This window comes from Balaenoptera acutorostrata, chromosome 12 (genome assembly GCF_949987535.1).
Source record: "Balaenoptera acutorostrata chromosome 12, mBalAcu1.1, whole genome shotgun sequence".
Taxonomy (NCBI): domain Eukaryota; kingdom Metazoa; phylum Chordata; class Mammalia; order Artiodactyla; family Balaenopteridae; genus Balaenoptera; species Balaenoptera acutorostrata.
The window spans coordinates 73576661-73592610 of NC_080075.1; the positions used below are offsets into that span (position 1 = coordinate 73576661).

At 38.4% G+C, this 15950-nt stretch overlaps 1 protein-coding gene across 2 annotated transcripts in view; it reads right to left on the reverse strand.

The window, feature by feature from the left end:
- Positions 1 to 5020: 5020 nt before the first annotated feature.
- SELENOI (selenoprotein I) overlaps positions 5021 to 15950 on the reverse strand; it is a 42154-nt gene continuing 31224 nt past the window's right edge. Inside the window, exons 7-10 of one of the 2 annotated variants that reach the window (XM_007191279.2) lie at positions 14527 to 14575; positions 12940 to 13120; positions 11486 to 11668; positions 5021 to 9460 (exon numbers count right to left, since the gene is read on the reverse strand). In XM_007191279.2, the coding sequence (XP_007191341.3) occupies positions 9362 to 9460; positions 11486 to 11668; positions 12940 to 13120; positions 14527 to 14575 (512 nt within the window). In that variant the 3' untranslated portion in view covers positions 5021 to 9361. Of the gene's footprint in view, positions 9461 to 11485; positions 11669 to 12939; positions 13121 to 14526; positions 14576 to 15950 lie in introns of those variants that run through there. The other variant, XM_028168800.2, reaches the window with a different exon arrangement.

Genomic DNA, 15950 nt, shown 5'->3' on the forward strand with positions numbered 1-15950 from the left:
GAGCAGAGGAAAATGGTACGGAAGGCAGGGGTTGGGGGGAGTGAAAGTTAAGAGCACAGAAGCACAATTAAACTTTTGAGGAGTCCCTTGAGAGGCACTATTTCCTGGGCGTTTTTGTGTGTGTGTCGTATTGCCAACGAAAAATTCATAGTGTTCTTATTGAGAATTAAAATCCTTTCGAAAACAAGCTGGATAACATTTGGCAGAATCTTATCCCACTGGCCTGAGGTTAACTCGGGAAAGGGCACTGCAGTAGTAAGAAAATGCAGGTCCTAGTCCTAGACCGGCCCTGCAACCTTAGGTATGCCACAGCTTCTTGACCGTTTTCTTAGCTGTACTGCCTGCCTACTCAAATCACAGGCAATTGTGAGGCCAAAGAAGATAATCGCGTTGTGAATAAGACCTACCCAGAGGCAAATGGAGTTTTCTTTTTTCTTTTTTCCTTTTTTGCTTTCTTCATGAGCCTTTACTGGGTGTTCTGGGGGCAAGGGAGAGGTCCAGCCTCATAGAAATGAGGGGTCGTTGGTCTCAAGATGAACTGCTGGACTCCGTGATGCTCTTGGAATAAGTCACATCTTTACGTAGCCGCTGGGGGGTCCTCTCTGGGTCTCTGGGGGTTCTGATTCCTCTCCCCACTTCCAGGAACCCTCTTGGCCTTGGCTGCCCAGAGGAGCCTGGTCCAGGAGGGACTCCAGCTGCAGAGATGGGGTGACTGGGCCTGGGGCTGGGGCAGGATTTGGGAGCCAGATGCCGCTTGGAGGTGGGGGACCGGGGAAAAGAGATCGAATAGAAGTTTTGGCCCTTCTGATTCTTGCTGGGGATGTCCAGCACCTTCCCCTCCACAGGCCATGCCTCACTCTTCCTTGGGGCCCTCCGGGGCTGGTATAGGGCATTGCTGTAGAGTGGATTCCCTGCGTCTCTGTACCGGCAGCGGCGGCGGCCCCAGAGCAAAAGCAGCCACGGCCACGGGCCCCGTCACCAGCAGCGCGGAGAGTCCCGGGGAGGCGGTGGTGGTTTGTGGGCGGTCTGACTGGGGGCGGTCTGACTGGGGGCGGGGCACGGCTGGAGGAGGGATCGGAGTTTTCTTTTTTAAATTAATTTTTCCAAGTGTACAAGTGGTAGGGAGATTTAGGAGTGCCAAAATCTTGGAGCAGTCAAGAGTCCAACACCTGCCTGGATCCTTGTCCCATATCTAGCTGGGGTGAGGAGTCTGGAGGGCGGGGGAGGGGAACGAGTTTGCTTCGGGCCTCAGGGCCCTCTACCAAATCTCTCTCTCCTTTAGTTGTGACCTCCAGCTTTAACCTTCCCTAGGGGCTGAGGAATCAGGGGCAAGATATAGTTCTGACCCCTAACTCCACCACCTGTGAGAAGAGACACAAGTACAAACGTGTGTGCCTGTCTATGGCTTGGGAGTAGGATACCACGAGAAAGTCAGTGGGAATCGGCTGTCACACAAGAGATGGGAGAGAGAGCAAAGGTACCATAAAGACTCATAAAGAGCGATCAATAAGCTGCTTGGCCTAAAGCCAGACATTTTTTTGATAAGGAATCTGACTACCTTTTTTGCTGTTTGAGCTTTTAAGCCTCATGCCTTTTTTCCCCTTTGCTCCACATCTGGGCAGCTGACTTTAAAAAAACAAAAACAAAAAACCCTGGGTGCTCTCTCCTTTGGTGGGAGGTTCTTACTGTGTGTGCTGGGTACCCTCATCCTGGCCCTACCTCCCAACCATAACAATACCCCAGGCCAGCCTCCTTTCCTGGCTCTCTCCAGACATTTCCCAGCCAGCTGGGAGGTCTTTGCTGCTGTCACAGACAGCCTCAATTATATAAATAACAAACCTTTTTCATAGATGTGGAAAAAAAGACACTCTCATTCACTGCTGGAAAGACACCCTTTAGGAAGACAGTTTGCCAGTAGCAATAGTTTAAATAAGCATATGCACTGAGTAGGCAATCCCACTTAAAAGAACTATCCTTGAGAGATAATAGGTCTAGGCTATAGCCCCATGGGGTCAAAATTACATCAGTAATTTTTTAAAGTTTATCAGTAGCTAAACCCAAGCTGGTTACCCCTGCTGAGTGTCAGGCCTGTGCTAGGTGTCTGAGGTTTGCATTTATAAGGGAGTGGATAACTGCTACTGCTACCAAGAAGTTGGGAGAGCAGGGGATTAAGAGCACATAAGCCAGAGAATTAGCCTGGGTTAAAATATGGGACATTTCCTCCCTCACCTTCTTTAAACCTGTTACAGAAAAAAATTTTAAATGCCCACTGCCAGAACTGGGAGACCAATTCTGATGTTAAAACAATAGGAAATATTCTCCTCAGAAGCCATGTTAGAAAATATGAGTTTTTATAAGAGCTTATGGTTTGTTCATATACTAAAGTTTAGGTGTATTAAGTGTGGGTTATTAAGTTCTTGTGGAATTAGCCTGGAAAATTAACAGCATACATTAACACTCTTTCTATGGGAAGATGTTTTTGAGTATGAAACAACCACCTTACAAGCTAATGTAAGTGTGATCCAGTTACTGTGAGAACAATAAATATTGCCCAGTGCCCAGTTCTGGGAGAGCCAAGAGCAGTATATTATGAAAAGCCGTTACTGCCATCTTCCTGGTACTCTGCTCTCTGAAACAAGTCACAGGACTGTAGAACACCCAGGAGCTGATCAAACAAAACAAAACCTTTTAATATTTTGCTCTAAATTAACCAATGACTCTCTGAGACAAGTGACTGGACATTATTTTTCTCCCCATAGCTCCCCTCCCCTTTTGCACCTACCAAGGAAAAACAAAGAAGACAATCTGAAAACAATTAAAAGGATTTAAAAATCATTTTCTCTTTACTTTTATTACAATAAATATTTATCAGTAACAGAATTAAACAATTTTAAGTTAAAACCTACTGCATTACTTTTGTGTTTCACAGCAGCAGAAATAAACACAAATCCAGTTGAAAGGGCAAGGCTTCCAGAATCCAGTGGCAAGAAACAGTCAAGGTCTTGATTATCTGGGCTAGCAACAGGATCACCGATGACACAATACTAATGGTGAAATGCACAGTTGTACTCTATTTGCACATCGAATTATCTAAGACTTCACAACATCCCAGCTAAGGAATTTAAGCAAATTGTGAAGCCCCATTTCCCATAAGAGCTAGATTTTTCCCCCCATCAAGCCCAAGAGCACAACTGCTCCAGGGGCTGCCTTCTGGCCAGGAATGGGCCCCATCATCATTCAGACCCAGAAGCCTCAACTCTGGTGGAAGCAACCATCTTTCTCAAAAGCTTTCTGGCTCACACAATCCCTGGTGAAAGGGAAGGGGAAAGTGACATATGTCAAGGGCCTTTCCTGGGGACTGAGATGAATGGAAAGTAGGAAAGACTATGGCTCCAGATAAGGAAGAGGCTTCACAGAGTTATGGGCTACATGCAGATTTAGTCAACATGAAGAAACAGTCTAGTGAAGGCTTACCGTCTTGCTGATAATCAAGAGTAGACTGCATGTATATACGAATATATCATACATATATATGCACAGAGAATATGTGTACATATTAAATATGCATATATACACACACCACACATAACCAGATAAAATAAATGCTACATTATTTGCTATGAACACAGCAAGTGCTAAACAGACCAGTTACTAACATGTTCAGTTAAACTACTTGAAAGGGAAAATAAGACTTTGCGCTCCTTTCATCTTCTCTAATATATTCCACTTGTAGCGAACACATTCCAGTTACTTAAGTGGTATTGTTTCTAGGTACCTGAGAAGGGATGGAATCAGAATACTACAGAAAGCAACCTGCAACAGGACCAAGCTAAACAAATCAATAATTGATTCCGCCAGGATTCCTGCCGCCTATTCTTAGTCACAGGGCATGAAACCTTACTCAGAAAAGTATCGATTTCATTTCCTACAACTGGTTACAAACTTAATCTATTCTGTTAGATGGGAAGGGAAAGGGAGAAGGCAGGCAGCAGGGAGTTTACACCTCAGCAGTTGTTCGCTGCCTTCCCCTTTACCCACAGGAAATGCTACTTTAAAAAACAAAACTGAAATTTGGAGTTTAATACTGAATTCTGCTTTCTTGGCACATTCCAGAAAGAGGAAATGATTACATGTAGCTGGGTCTTTGTCTCCTGAATGGCTGCTCTAATGGGATAAGTTATATAAACAAAATAACCTACAAAAAATGTTCATATTGTGGGCAGTCTTAATTAGTACTTATTAAACTAAGTCTGATACTGAATGATACCAGTAATTCAAACAGATTCACAATGCAGCATTCATAGATCTCATAAAACAGGACCCTCCTATAACCTGATTAGTAAGATCAAGTACTAAACTGAACATGCTTCTGGTCAAGAACTTACTCTTCAGAGATTGAAAAGTGCTTCTCAAGAATATCAGAATCTAGAATTCATGGTAAATTGTGTATGTTTCAATAAAAAGCCAGAGTCAATTCCTATTCTAATTATTACCCATAGAAACTTCTCAAGAGAAGCCCTTAGCCTAAGAGCCATAAGGTATCCACAGCATTTAGCCACTCCTTGCATCTACACTACTGTCTCTAATTACAATGTAGCATTAGGTACTCCATGGCCATGATCCAATTCACATGCTTTCAAAATAACACTACTCTGATTGAACCTGGCTTTCTAAGAATGATTCTATGAAGAGCAAGACAGTGTGAATGGCCTGTGGGAGACAATACTTATGTTGTGTCCAGATGGACTCTCCTCAAGACAAGGCTTTGTTAAATTATTCTAGAATCACTCCATGTGCCATTTGCCAATTCTGGGGAGCGGGCCTTTCTGACCAAATGCAACACAACCCCCTCACTCAGGCCACCTGTGAAAAAGGCTACAAATGGCAAAACTTCTTTTGCTACCCAAAATATTAGCTCATTTAAGATCTGTCTGTAAGAAGAGCAGGTCTCTGCTTAAAAACAATCAATCAGCTAGATTACTATCTCGTGCATTTTTATTAAAAAGAAAAGCATTACTAGCATGTTTAAAAGGTTACATTTATTTTGCACTGTAGAAACCCTGGAAATAAATTAGCCAGTAAATCCAAGTCCCGTGGCTTCACACAAAGGAAAAAGTAAACACATTGCCACTTTCTCTGGAAAAGTTAGACAACCATTAAAGTAACTGCCTGCCAATAAGTCAGTCATTTGCACCACTGTCAAAGATGAAAAGTAAAATATACAAATCACATGGGTTACATAATTAATAAAGGAAAATCAGAAATTTACTTGTTTCCTAAAATGTACAGGGCATCACACTTTCAAGTTTCACAGTGATTAATTTAACACCGTTTTGCTGTTAAAACTGTCACTTAAAATGTACATGTCAAAGTGCTTCGAATGCAGCATACTAGTTAAAATTCTTCCTGGAAGGTTCAAGTACTGGCAGCTCACTTAAGGTTATTCACCCACAGGGTGTTCAAGAATGGGCATGCTGCCTTACAAGGACACCTCATAGGACAAAGAAAATTCTAGTCTGACTTCACAAATTTCCTATAGAGTGCTCAGGCAAGTCCAGAACTGAGGTCAAGATAAAGGCCACTCTGAACATAAGAATCAACACAATCAAAGATGTCTGTATGTGTTTTTGGCTTATTTGGGGACCCGACGTCAAATGTTCTAGTCCATCAGGTTTACTTTGTTCCCTCTGGCATGTTCCCAGTCCTTGACTAGTCAAGAGAGATAAGGCAATCGAGGAGATGTGAATGTGGCGAGATCTAGGGGCGAAAGAGCAAGTGGGCGTCTCTGTCCTAGACAGTGGCTAGTTAAAAACCCAGGTGAAGAATGAACAGGACGAGTTACAAATAGGCTTCTTGTTAAAATATAAAGGGGAAAAGTAGCCTTTGATTCAAACACCTTCAGATTATCTTTTTATCCTCCATAACTTAGAGAATCAAAGTCTGCTTTGGAAAGCAAGGTACATTCCAAATGTTTTTGGACTGACTACAAAATAAAATAATTCTTTGAAAACTGAACACTTAGGAGTCTTTCAAATTCACATTTGAACTTGAAGTTAGTAGAGGAATGACTAAGTTGTGACAATTTTTAAACTGTGCACTGCAGTAGGATCACTGGGCACTAAAGTGATCTCTTCTTCCCCTTAAAGTGGATACTATGCCTGCTTTCTCCTTTGCATGTTCCCCCAATGCCCAGGCTCTAGGTCATGACCAATATTCTTTTGGTAACTATTTAGAATTTGGGCAACCCTAGACATACACTCCTCTTCCCAACAGCTCTATACTAAAAAAAAAAATGAAATGTTGGTAATAGCACTATAACATTCTAGGCCATAATCAGCATTGAACCTTCTTTTTAAAATTACAATTAAAAGTAATTTAACCATGATATTATTAAAATGCCAGGGAAGACTATTTAGTTCTTTATGTGGAAGTTATTCACTCTATTACCCTTAAGACTAGAACCCATAAACTATGTCTATTATACATTAAGGGAGGAATGTTGGTTAAATTGTGGCAATTTTAAACTGTACGTTACACTAGGATCATGAATGCTATTGAAGGATCATAAAAGGCAGCATTAACATACTCAGGTATTTTTTAAGATTTTTCTATCCCATGCCCCCCTCAAATACAGGGGAATTACTTTCTGACAAGCATAAAGGACATTTTTCATACCATAACCTGGAAAGAAACTTCTTACAGGTCTAGGTAATTTTGGTCAGAAGAAACACAAAGCAAACCTCTGGCCTGGCTAAGGCACTCTATTCTGAAATGTACAGAAAACATGCATGTATGACCAATCATGCCACTGCTCCCCAAAAGGCAGCTCAGCGTATGCTGGGAGAAAGGCTGGGGTGTGAACGCACTCCAAAATATCATGCATAAACCTAAAATATATTTTATACTTCGGAAATGTTATGATAATTGGCAATGACGTAAATTCACAAGAGCTCTTTGTAATGAAGTCCTGCTTCGGCTGCTGTATCACTACGTAACAAATGGGGGCTTTCATGATGCACTTCAAGACAGCAGACTAAACCAAGAAAAAGAGTCAACAGTACACTAAAGATTCACAAGTCCACAGTATTCTGAAACAGTTAATTACTCACTTTTCATCTTTTATCTTCTTGACAGCCATCTTTCTTTCATCAAACGATGCCAATAAAACTGACTATAGCATAATTCTTAACCACCATTGGGAAATATGTTATAACGTATAGGCACAAAACAATTTTCAAATAAACCTGATGCAACAGAAAAAGAGCAGAAACACACTTTGAGGTAAAACAGCCCCAAAACTACAGGACATGACCCTATGCCAGAAGTAAAGGGTTTTTTTGTTATTGTTGTTGTTTTTACTATACTGTACATGGTAAAGAAAGCCTGTGGTCCACATCTGTCATTTTATAAATATTTATCCGTTCTTTTATAATACAGATTAACCTCATTTTTGTATACAAGGTCAACAAAACAATAAAATGATTAGCTCAGAACCTTAAAACAAAGCTTTGTTCCAGGCCCAAATTAACACTTTATCCAGTTCAATTTTACAGATGACACAGAACAAGGTATACAAAAAATAGTTACTTTTACTTAATTAGCTCATTCTCTGACCTCCATGATGGCAATTTATTAGCAAACATGAAATCACTACCCATATTTCCCTTCATCAATTTCTCACCTATTTTCAGTGTTCATTTTTGTCTCAGAGAAAGTCACCAAATATACCTCAACCTTTACAACTTTTTAAAATGAGTACAGAACCATGTGTTAGCTCCTTGATGCCTCATTTCTAATAACCTGAATGACAATGATTAGACTTTACAAATTTAAAAACTGAAATATCAATTACATAGTTATTTTTACAAAGCAACAGACTAAAATCCAAAAGAGGAATACACTATAATTAAATTTGACGAAGGTCACATTCACAGATAAATAATGATTATGGATTTAATTACATATCAACACAGTGGTGCCTATTTTATCCAAGTGCAATCCATCCAAAAAAAAGGGTTTAAGATACACTCTTCATTCAAGCACAAAATTCATTCAGTGGAAAATAAAAGAAAATCAGCCAGTAAATTTCATCACCACCAAATTAAATGGAGACAAAATAAAAAAAGAAATACAATATCCACATTCACAAAAAGGTGTGATCATAAAACAACCATATTAAAGTCAAAGAGATTTTTATGTTTGTCAGTAAACCTCAAAAATTACTCCAAGTCACATAAAGGGAGCACATACTCAGTAAGGCATATATATCAAAAATTGTCTTCAAGTGGGGAAGTGAGCAAGTTGGGGAAGAGAGAATTTCTATTTCTTTATCCTGTACGAAATAAAAAACACAGCACTCTCTTCCACAGAAAAAGACAGTGGGAGAGAGGAAGGACAAATTAAATCAGAAAACTAATTTCGTAGTGAGGTTCACAGTAGTAATTTCATAGTGAGGTTCATGAGATTCCTAACTCCTAAGAAAATTTTTCTTATAAGGAAGCTTATCTGTGTTCCTCACAAGTAATTATTGTAAGACTGGGACTGTCACATGCATTCATACGATCACAGTTCATAGGCACCAAATCTCAGCAACTTGCAGCTGAGGGGGAAATAATGCCACATTTAAACAATGAACCATGCCAGCGAGTGAGCTACAATTACAATCCATTCTCTACTAAGTCTCAAGAGAATATTTTTCTTTAAAAGAAAATTAAACCATTTATCAAGATCCGTTCCATAACAAAGAGAGCCAGAATACTAGAGAATCTAAATATATATATATATATATATTAGCTCTCTTAGCACATGAGGACAAAAAGCATTTCCATGGGAAAGAGAAACCAGTATTTGGCAACTGTATATTGTTTTGTAATCATTTGGCATCTCTTGCTGAAGGTGACTTGCTCTTATCTTTTCCTTATGTTGGATTTGGGCTACTGATAGCTTCCACAGCTAAAGACCTACTACTAAGTACCAAATATGAAAACATATTGGGTCTTCTGAATGTTATCAGTGTTCCTAAACAAATTTGGGGGTTTTAAAAATAAAAACCAAGGCATCTTTAACTCTGTATGAACCAAAACATTACGGACTCCTGAAGCTAAAATTACTAGGAACATTTTGCTGGTCTAATGTATATTATGTTTAACCAAAACATCACATGGCTTTATAAAAAAACAAAATAAAAGAAGCTGGGAGTTAGTAGGTCCAAAATTCCACAAGTTCAGATCACATGTATCACTCCTGCTGTCCAAGTACCACACACACTGAGTTCCCATGTCTGTTAAGCAGATCAATTTAGTTCAATGGTGATGGATGAAATATTTACAAGCATCTAATTTACAGTACTTCTCTCTGTAGATTACAGGCCAATATTCTTTTCTTCCATTCCTAGTCAATCCGAGTTTGGTTTCCTCAATGAGAAGGGGTAAATCTGAAAATGGCTGCTCAGCTGCTTTACCTGTAGAAAACCAGAACATGAGGCAATGACAAATACATACGTAATTTTTTTTAAAAAGCATACAGAATTCACCCTCTGGAGACAACAACTTACTGGCATGGCAAAAATCATCAGAAATGAAGAGGTTTTTCTGGACTAGGATAGCTGTAGAGCTAGCTGGCTAAATGAGTACTAGAACTACCCTGGGAGAGTTAGGACTTAAACTTGGGTCTGCCCAATTCCAAAATCTAGTCTTTCCAGAACCCTCCAGACCACACAGCCTTACATTCAAATCTACTGAAAAATTATAGGGTTAGTTGACTTATAGTATCTATCAGGTCAAATATTTACATATATGGTTAGAGTCAATGCTCACCTTGTTGTAACACTTCTAGGTAATCATTCCTAATCTGATGAAACAGTATAAAACTAGATCTGTAAATTTTTGACAGTTTCAGCCATATTAGTTAGGGTATCCCTAGTGGACAGGCAAAAGCAAGGTAATGTGCCAGTTAGCAAATATGGTTTATTTAATCCTTCTTATTTCCATTTTTCTTCTTAATATTTGCATTTCAGTAGTTCAAGTGAATGTTTTTGTGTGGTCTAGCAAGTTGCACCTTCTGGTCAGAAGTTGTAGAAGTGTTAAGAGAGCAGAAAAGACAGACCAAAAAAAGACGCTCCTGGAATTTTATTTCAGTTAGCTTGAGCTTATATTTATTTCCCAGATTTTTAACAATGAAAATGTACTGCCTTTGTAATTTAAATGTGTTTTGGTTTCGTTTGGCGTGTGTATATGGTTTTCTAGAGATATGCTTCTGAGGGTTATAATAAGTTAAAACAATTATGAAAGACACTGGCAACTGTGCTCTACTTCATGCATATGACTGATGAAATATCAGAATAAAGGCCTCAGAGTGTTGATATAAAGCATACAACGTTAAATTTGCACAAACAAAAACATAAATGATTATGTCTTCATGTCACAATTCATAGACTTATCATGGTTGTTTTCATCTATTTTGTTCCAACAAATGTGGGCTACTTTGGGGAAAAACACTAAGGCAAGAAACATATGCAAGGTATAAGAAGTTGTTATCAAGCATGACAGGTGCCCCCGTTTTAAAAACATGTCTGACAATACAGAAGTAAAGACATTTTGTTTCTCAAACTGATTCACAGCAGGGTTCCTTTCAAAACAAACATGCCAAATAGAAGTATTTTTAAAGCCACAGAAATATGAATACCCTATCACATGACCCGATTGCTATGAAATTATCCTCAGAAAAAAAACAAGTGAAGGAAAAAAAATATTATTCTAGATAGTTCACTTCAACTTTATTTATAATAGTGAAAATCTGGAAATAACCTAAATGATTAAAATAACTGAGTCATGGTTAAGTAAACTGATAATTATTAAGTAATCTCCTCGATGGAATACTGTACAGCAATTCAAAATCACAGTTATGAGACCATGCTAAGATATGTAAAATAATTAGAAAAGAATGTTACAGTGTGAGGAAAAAGAAACTAAACTGCATGGTTCTGATTTTCATTTTATTATACCTATCTTAGTCCATTTGTCCTGAAACCCGTTTCTTATTTTAGAAGAGAATATTAAGGTTTGCAGAATACTTCTTAAATCTACTCTCTTCTATACTTCCCCTTATAAAAATGCCCCTGAAGCTAAAGAAGCAAGCATAGAAACAGATAAACAACAAATAAGATGATTTTGTCCTATATATAATTAAAAGCACAAAAGAGTTTATAATTCTTTACCAAGAAAATGGTTTACATTCCGTCTCACTTAAACACAAGAACTAATTCCTCACAATAATTATCTAGCTTTGAAATTATTTGTAGTTACTACGACATATTCATTACAGAAACGATATCTGGCATCACACACCTGGATATTATCCAAAATTTAGAGACTATCCCAAAATTCTTCCAGCTACTATAATAAGCAAGTTTCTTCTGAAATTCTCCCTCACCTCCGTTCCACTATTTAAGAATCAAATGGAACCAATTTTGCTCTAGATTACTCACCACTCGTACTCCATAATGGATGTGGGCCAGAGTGAAAGCAGTTGTTAATGTAAACAGGAGAACGCTCTCAACGTAAGAGGCTACTCCTACATTTACCACTATGACAACCAAGAAGAGAGGAACCAGAAACCAATTCAAAGTTGGGCACCGGGTACTGCTCATTTGACAAACAATCAGCTGACACTTGAAGTTATTAAAAAAAAAGAGAGAGAGAATGAAAATTTAATTAGCAAAGCACGAGTCACTCCAACATTTAAAAAGCATTCAAGTACCTGTACATTACATTATTATCAAGTTCAGTAATTCTCAACTGCTCAGGAGCCCAACTGGACCTCTACCCCAACCTCCAAACCCGTGGACCCTCAGACCGTGTGTCAGAAGAGACTGGAAGATAATTTAGTAAGGATGCTACAGAAGGCACTCTTCTACTGGGTAACAGTTTGGATAAAAGAAATTTCTCCCAATTTTAAGATTCTACGATATACGACAACAATTTTCTCAGGAACACCCCCCCCACAGTACCACACACCTGAATTTCTTCATGGTGATGAGGAGATGCTACCTCCAATTCAGTCATGTTATCATACAACACCTCAGAACCTCTTTGGCTCTCTTTACTTTCAACACCTTACTCAAATATAGTTTTATTCCTTCAGAGATACATTTTATACAATGCATTAATGTTTTCAGATCTTTAAACCCTATGAAATCAATATGACTTGGGATAGTAAACACAAGTTACACACATGGAGACATAAACTCAGTGGCTAAGTTAAAAAATAAAAACTTATTAAGGACCTGGCCTGAGCTAGAGCACAGGCTTCCTGGCTGTCAGGACTAACAGGGTCTTTTCTCAAGTCCTCCTGATCTTTCCTCCCTGTCTGCCCTCTTGCTGGGCCATAGCAGAGAAAGGGATTTTTTAACGTATGTAGTATTTATTACAAAGTTTTTAATTCTATGTTATTAATTTAAAAATCAGTTGATTAAAAAACGTGTGTGAAAAAAAATAATAAAATAAAAAATAAAAAAATAAAAAAAATAAAAAACGTGTGTGTGTGTGTGTGTGTGTCTATGTTTCCTCTCTCAAAAACCCCTTCCAAGCTCCCTAAATTAATCGTTAGATCTGCTGCCATTTCAACCACACTATAAATAATATTTAGAGTCTGAAGGGAATTATTCCATGAATTCTTCAGCAGGCAACCAAAACAAAAAATTTAAATTATGCCATGGTTCCAAAATACTACAGCAGTTCCCAAATCCTATTGGTTTCAAACAAAAAAATAAAATAACTTTCAGCATGTTCTGTCTTTGAGGTTATTATTCTTTCAAATTTCTGATTTAAGATATTTAAATTAAAGTCTGCTTATTCTAATACTATATAAGGTTTCTCAAACTATTGAATTCTGTCAAATATTTCTTATATGTATGACGATTTTTAAAAGAAAAAATCTTACTGTGATATTGGCAAAGGCTGTTCCAACCATTAAGTAGAATACTCTAGGATGTAACTCTAAAATATCTGAAGGTGACCGGAGGATCCATGCTGTAGACAAAATGAATAGCAAACATGGAGAAAAGAAGGGAACCATAGCTTCATAGACTGAATTGTGTTTCAAGGTGTTATTTTTATAGCTTCTGAAAAAAAAATCAAGTAATACAAAGAACATTATTACATATAAAAACACTGTACTTGTATTTCAGTTTTCAAAGTACTTTCACACTTATTCTCTTATTTTTATTCACAATAACCCCATGGCATAGGTAGAACCAACATTATTAATCCCATTTTAGAGACAGGTTAAGTGAGGATGTGAGAATTTAAATTTACATAACTTGCTACCAAGTGGCAGGGCCAGGACTAGAATGGAAGTCTTCTGACCCCTAGTCTCACTTTTCCCTCTGGAATGTAAAGATGAATAAAACTTGGACTGTGTCCTATGAGATTATATTCTAATAGGATTTTTCCTATTAGAATATAATAGGAAAAATTTCCTGTTTTTCCTAGGAAAAATAAATACCATGGTGCTACTATGATACACAACTTAAGAGTGAAAGACTCTGAAATGAGACGGTCCACAGCATATCTTAGTGGCTCTGGGCACACAGGTGGTAATGTTTGCTCATCTGAACTGAACCCTCAATCCTCATCCCCGTTCTGCCACTAATTACATAACCTTAGGCAAAATACTGCCCAATCAGGACAGGACCTCAACTTTAGAAGAAGAGGAAGACATGACTCAAATCACCTCTAAGGCCTTCAGAGCTTTAAATTTTATGGCGTCTATGAATGACTGCCAGTGGCCGTAAAGAGGGAAGATTCATAGAGCTTGGCTTGACATGGATAGGACTGTGCAAGACAGATTTGAGCACTGAAGGATGAAGTGGGAAGTACAAGAAAGTGTTCCAAGTAGAGGAAACAGGAGTAGAGGAAAGAGTGGGAGCAAAAGTACTGAGGAATGATGCATTCAGGTCACATAAATGAACTCAGCGTGGCTGAGCCAAAGTGGAGAAGTGCATAGATCAGAGATGCAACTCCACCAGGGCAACCCCCCTCCCAACCCCTACACACTCCTCGGGCCGGAACTTCCACAAGGCGCTCTTTGAGAAGAGGCGGCATAGGTCCAGGATTTGGTCCTCAACTACACAAGCTGAGAAGTTTTATTGTATGATCATGCTAACTAAACTTACACATAATCAATTTCTAAAAACTTATAATCAATTTCTAAAAAGAACGTAAACCTATCGATATTTGACAGGAACATACTCCCTCCTGATTCACTCACAAAAAAATGACAAATTAGAAGACTGTTTGGTGAGCCCAAAACTCTTATAAAAAAACTAGTAGTTCTGGGCTATGGTTGAATTGACTACGCAAGCCACCACAGACAAATTATCCTAACCTCATTCTAGATTCAAAATACAGGTTTCATGACCTTTTCAAAATGCCCAGATTCCAAAAGAAAGAAATCCTAAAATTCACCTAAATAACAATTTCTAAAGATTTTCATATTTCTTGCCCAATTAAAAAAGAAAATACTTACCTGAAAAAGTTTAATAAACTCATTGGAAGAGTCACGCATAATGCACAACCTAAAGGGAAGAATATTTAAATTATCATGAATTATTATTCAAGAGTCATTTTTATAATAATCAAATACATACAAACTATGTAATATTTTTAGACCCAATAATTTTCAGGTTCAGGTTTACTTCTGTAATGAAATTAAATACATTTTTGAACAGCATTTACAACTGGAAGAGCGGCAGTACGGTTTGGTGATTCAGAGCAGAGACTCAAGGAGCCAGAGTGGGTTGAATCTCAGTTGTGCTACCAACTGGTCACGTGACTTCAGGCAAATTAACTTTTCAGTGCCTCAGTTTCCTCTTTTATAAAATAGAGATAATAGTAGTATCAACCCCATAGGGTTTTGAGAATTTAATGAGTTATTACATGCAAAGACACCTGGAACAGTACCTGGTATATAGTAAATTGCACAGCCAGTATAAGTTATTTATTGGAAGAGGGGACAATTAATAAATCCTGCTGCTTCCTTTACACTTATCTTTACCTCCCTAGCATTCTTAATTTCTCCCCCTACCCTATACACTAATTCTTTCCCCTGAAACCTAAAAAGGACGGCCTTCCCAAGAAGCCTTACCATTGCTTCTGCTGCTCTCACTATCTACTTATCTTACTCTGCTATTTCCTATCACTCACCAAACTTTCCTGTTGTCTTCATTTCCTCAGCACTCATTCATTCTGCCTCCCCTCTGCAGAAACTGTACTTCTTGAAATTTATCAAGCTCTCCTGATAGTCAAATTCAGTATCCTTTCTTCGTTCCTGACTTCTAAGTAAGATGACTCCGCTGACTATCCACTAACTGCAATTCTTTCCTCCCTTGGCCTCTGTGATTCCATTCACCCAATGCTCCTGTTAGCCAGCCAACCATTACATTTGGTGTCCCTTTTTGGTAATCTACCTCCTGCACATTCCTAACTGGATGTTTGACTGTGCATGTACACTCCCTCAGAGAATCTTCTCTTCAGCCTTAACGATAAGCTACCTGCAGATGACTCCAAAATCTAATTCTGTACTCTTGGGCAAATCAGACAATCTCTCTGAGCTCCAGATTCCACAGCTGTACCATGAGGATGGTTTAAATGATTTTCTAGTGACCCCTGAATCTGATTCTGTGATCTATAGAGATGTAAAGTTCTAATCTTTCTCTGTTTCAAACTCCAAATCAATATATGTGGCAACTTTCTGGACACTTCATTTGGATATTTCCTTGTCACTCAACATATTAGCCCATTCTGGACTCCTGGTGACTAAACTTGGCTTGGGGGGCCGGGGGCAGTGGTCAATGCAGCTGTGACCTTAAGAATCAAAGAGAGAAGAACATTCCTTCAAAACAATTCCTAAGGCATCTTGCTAAAAACAGATGAAAAGGGGCTTCCCTGCTG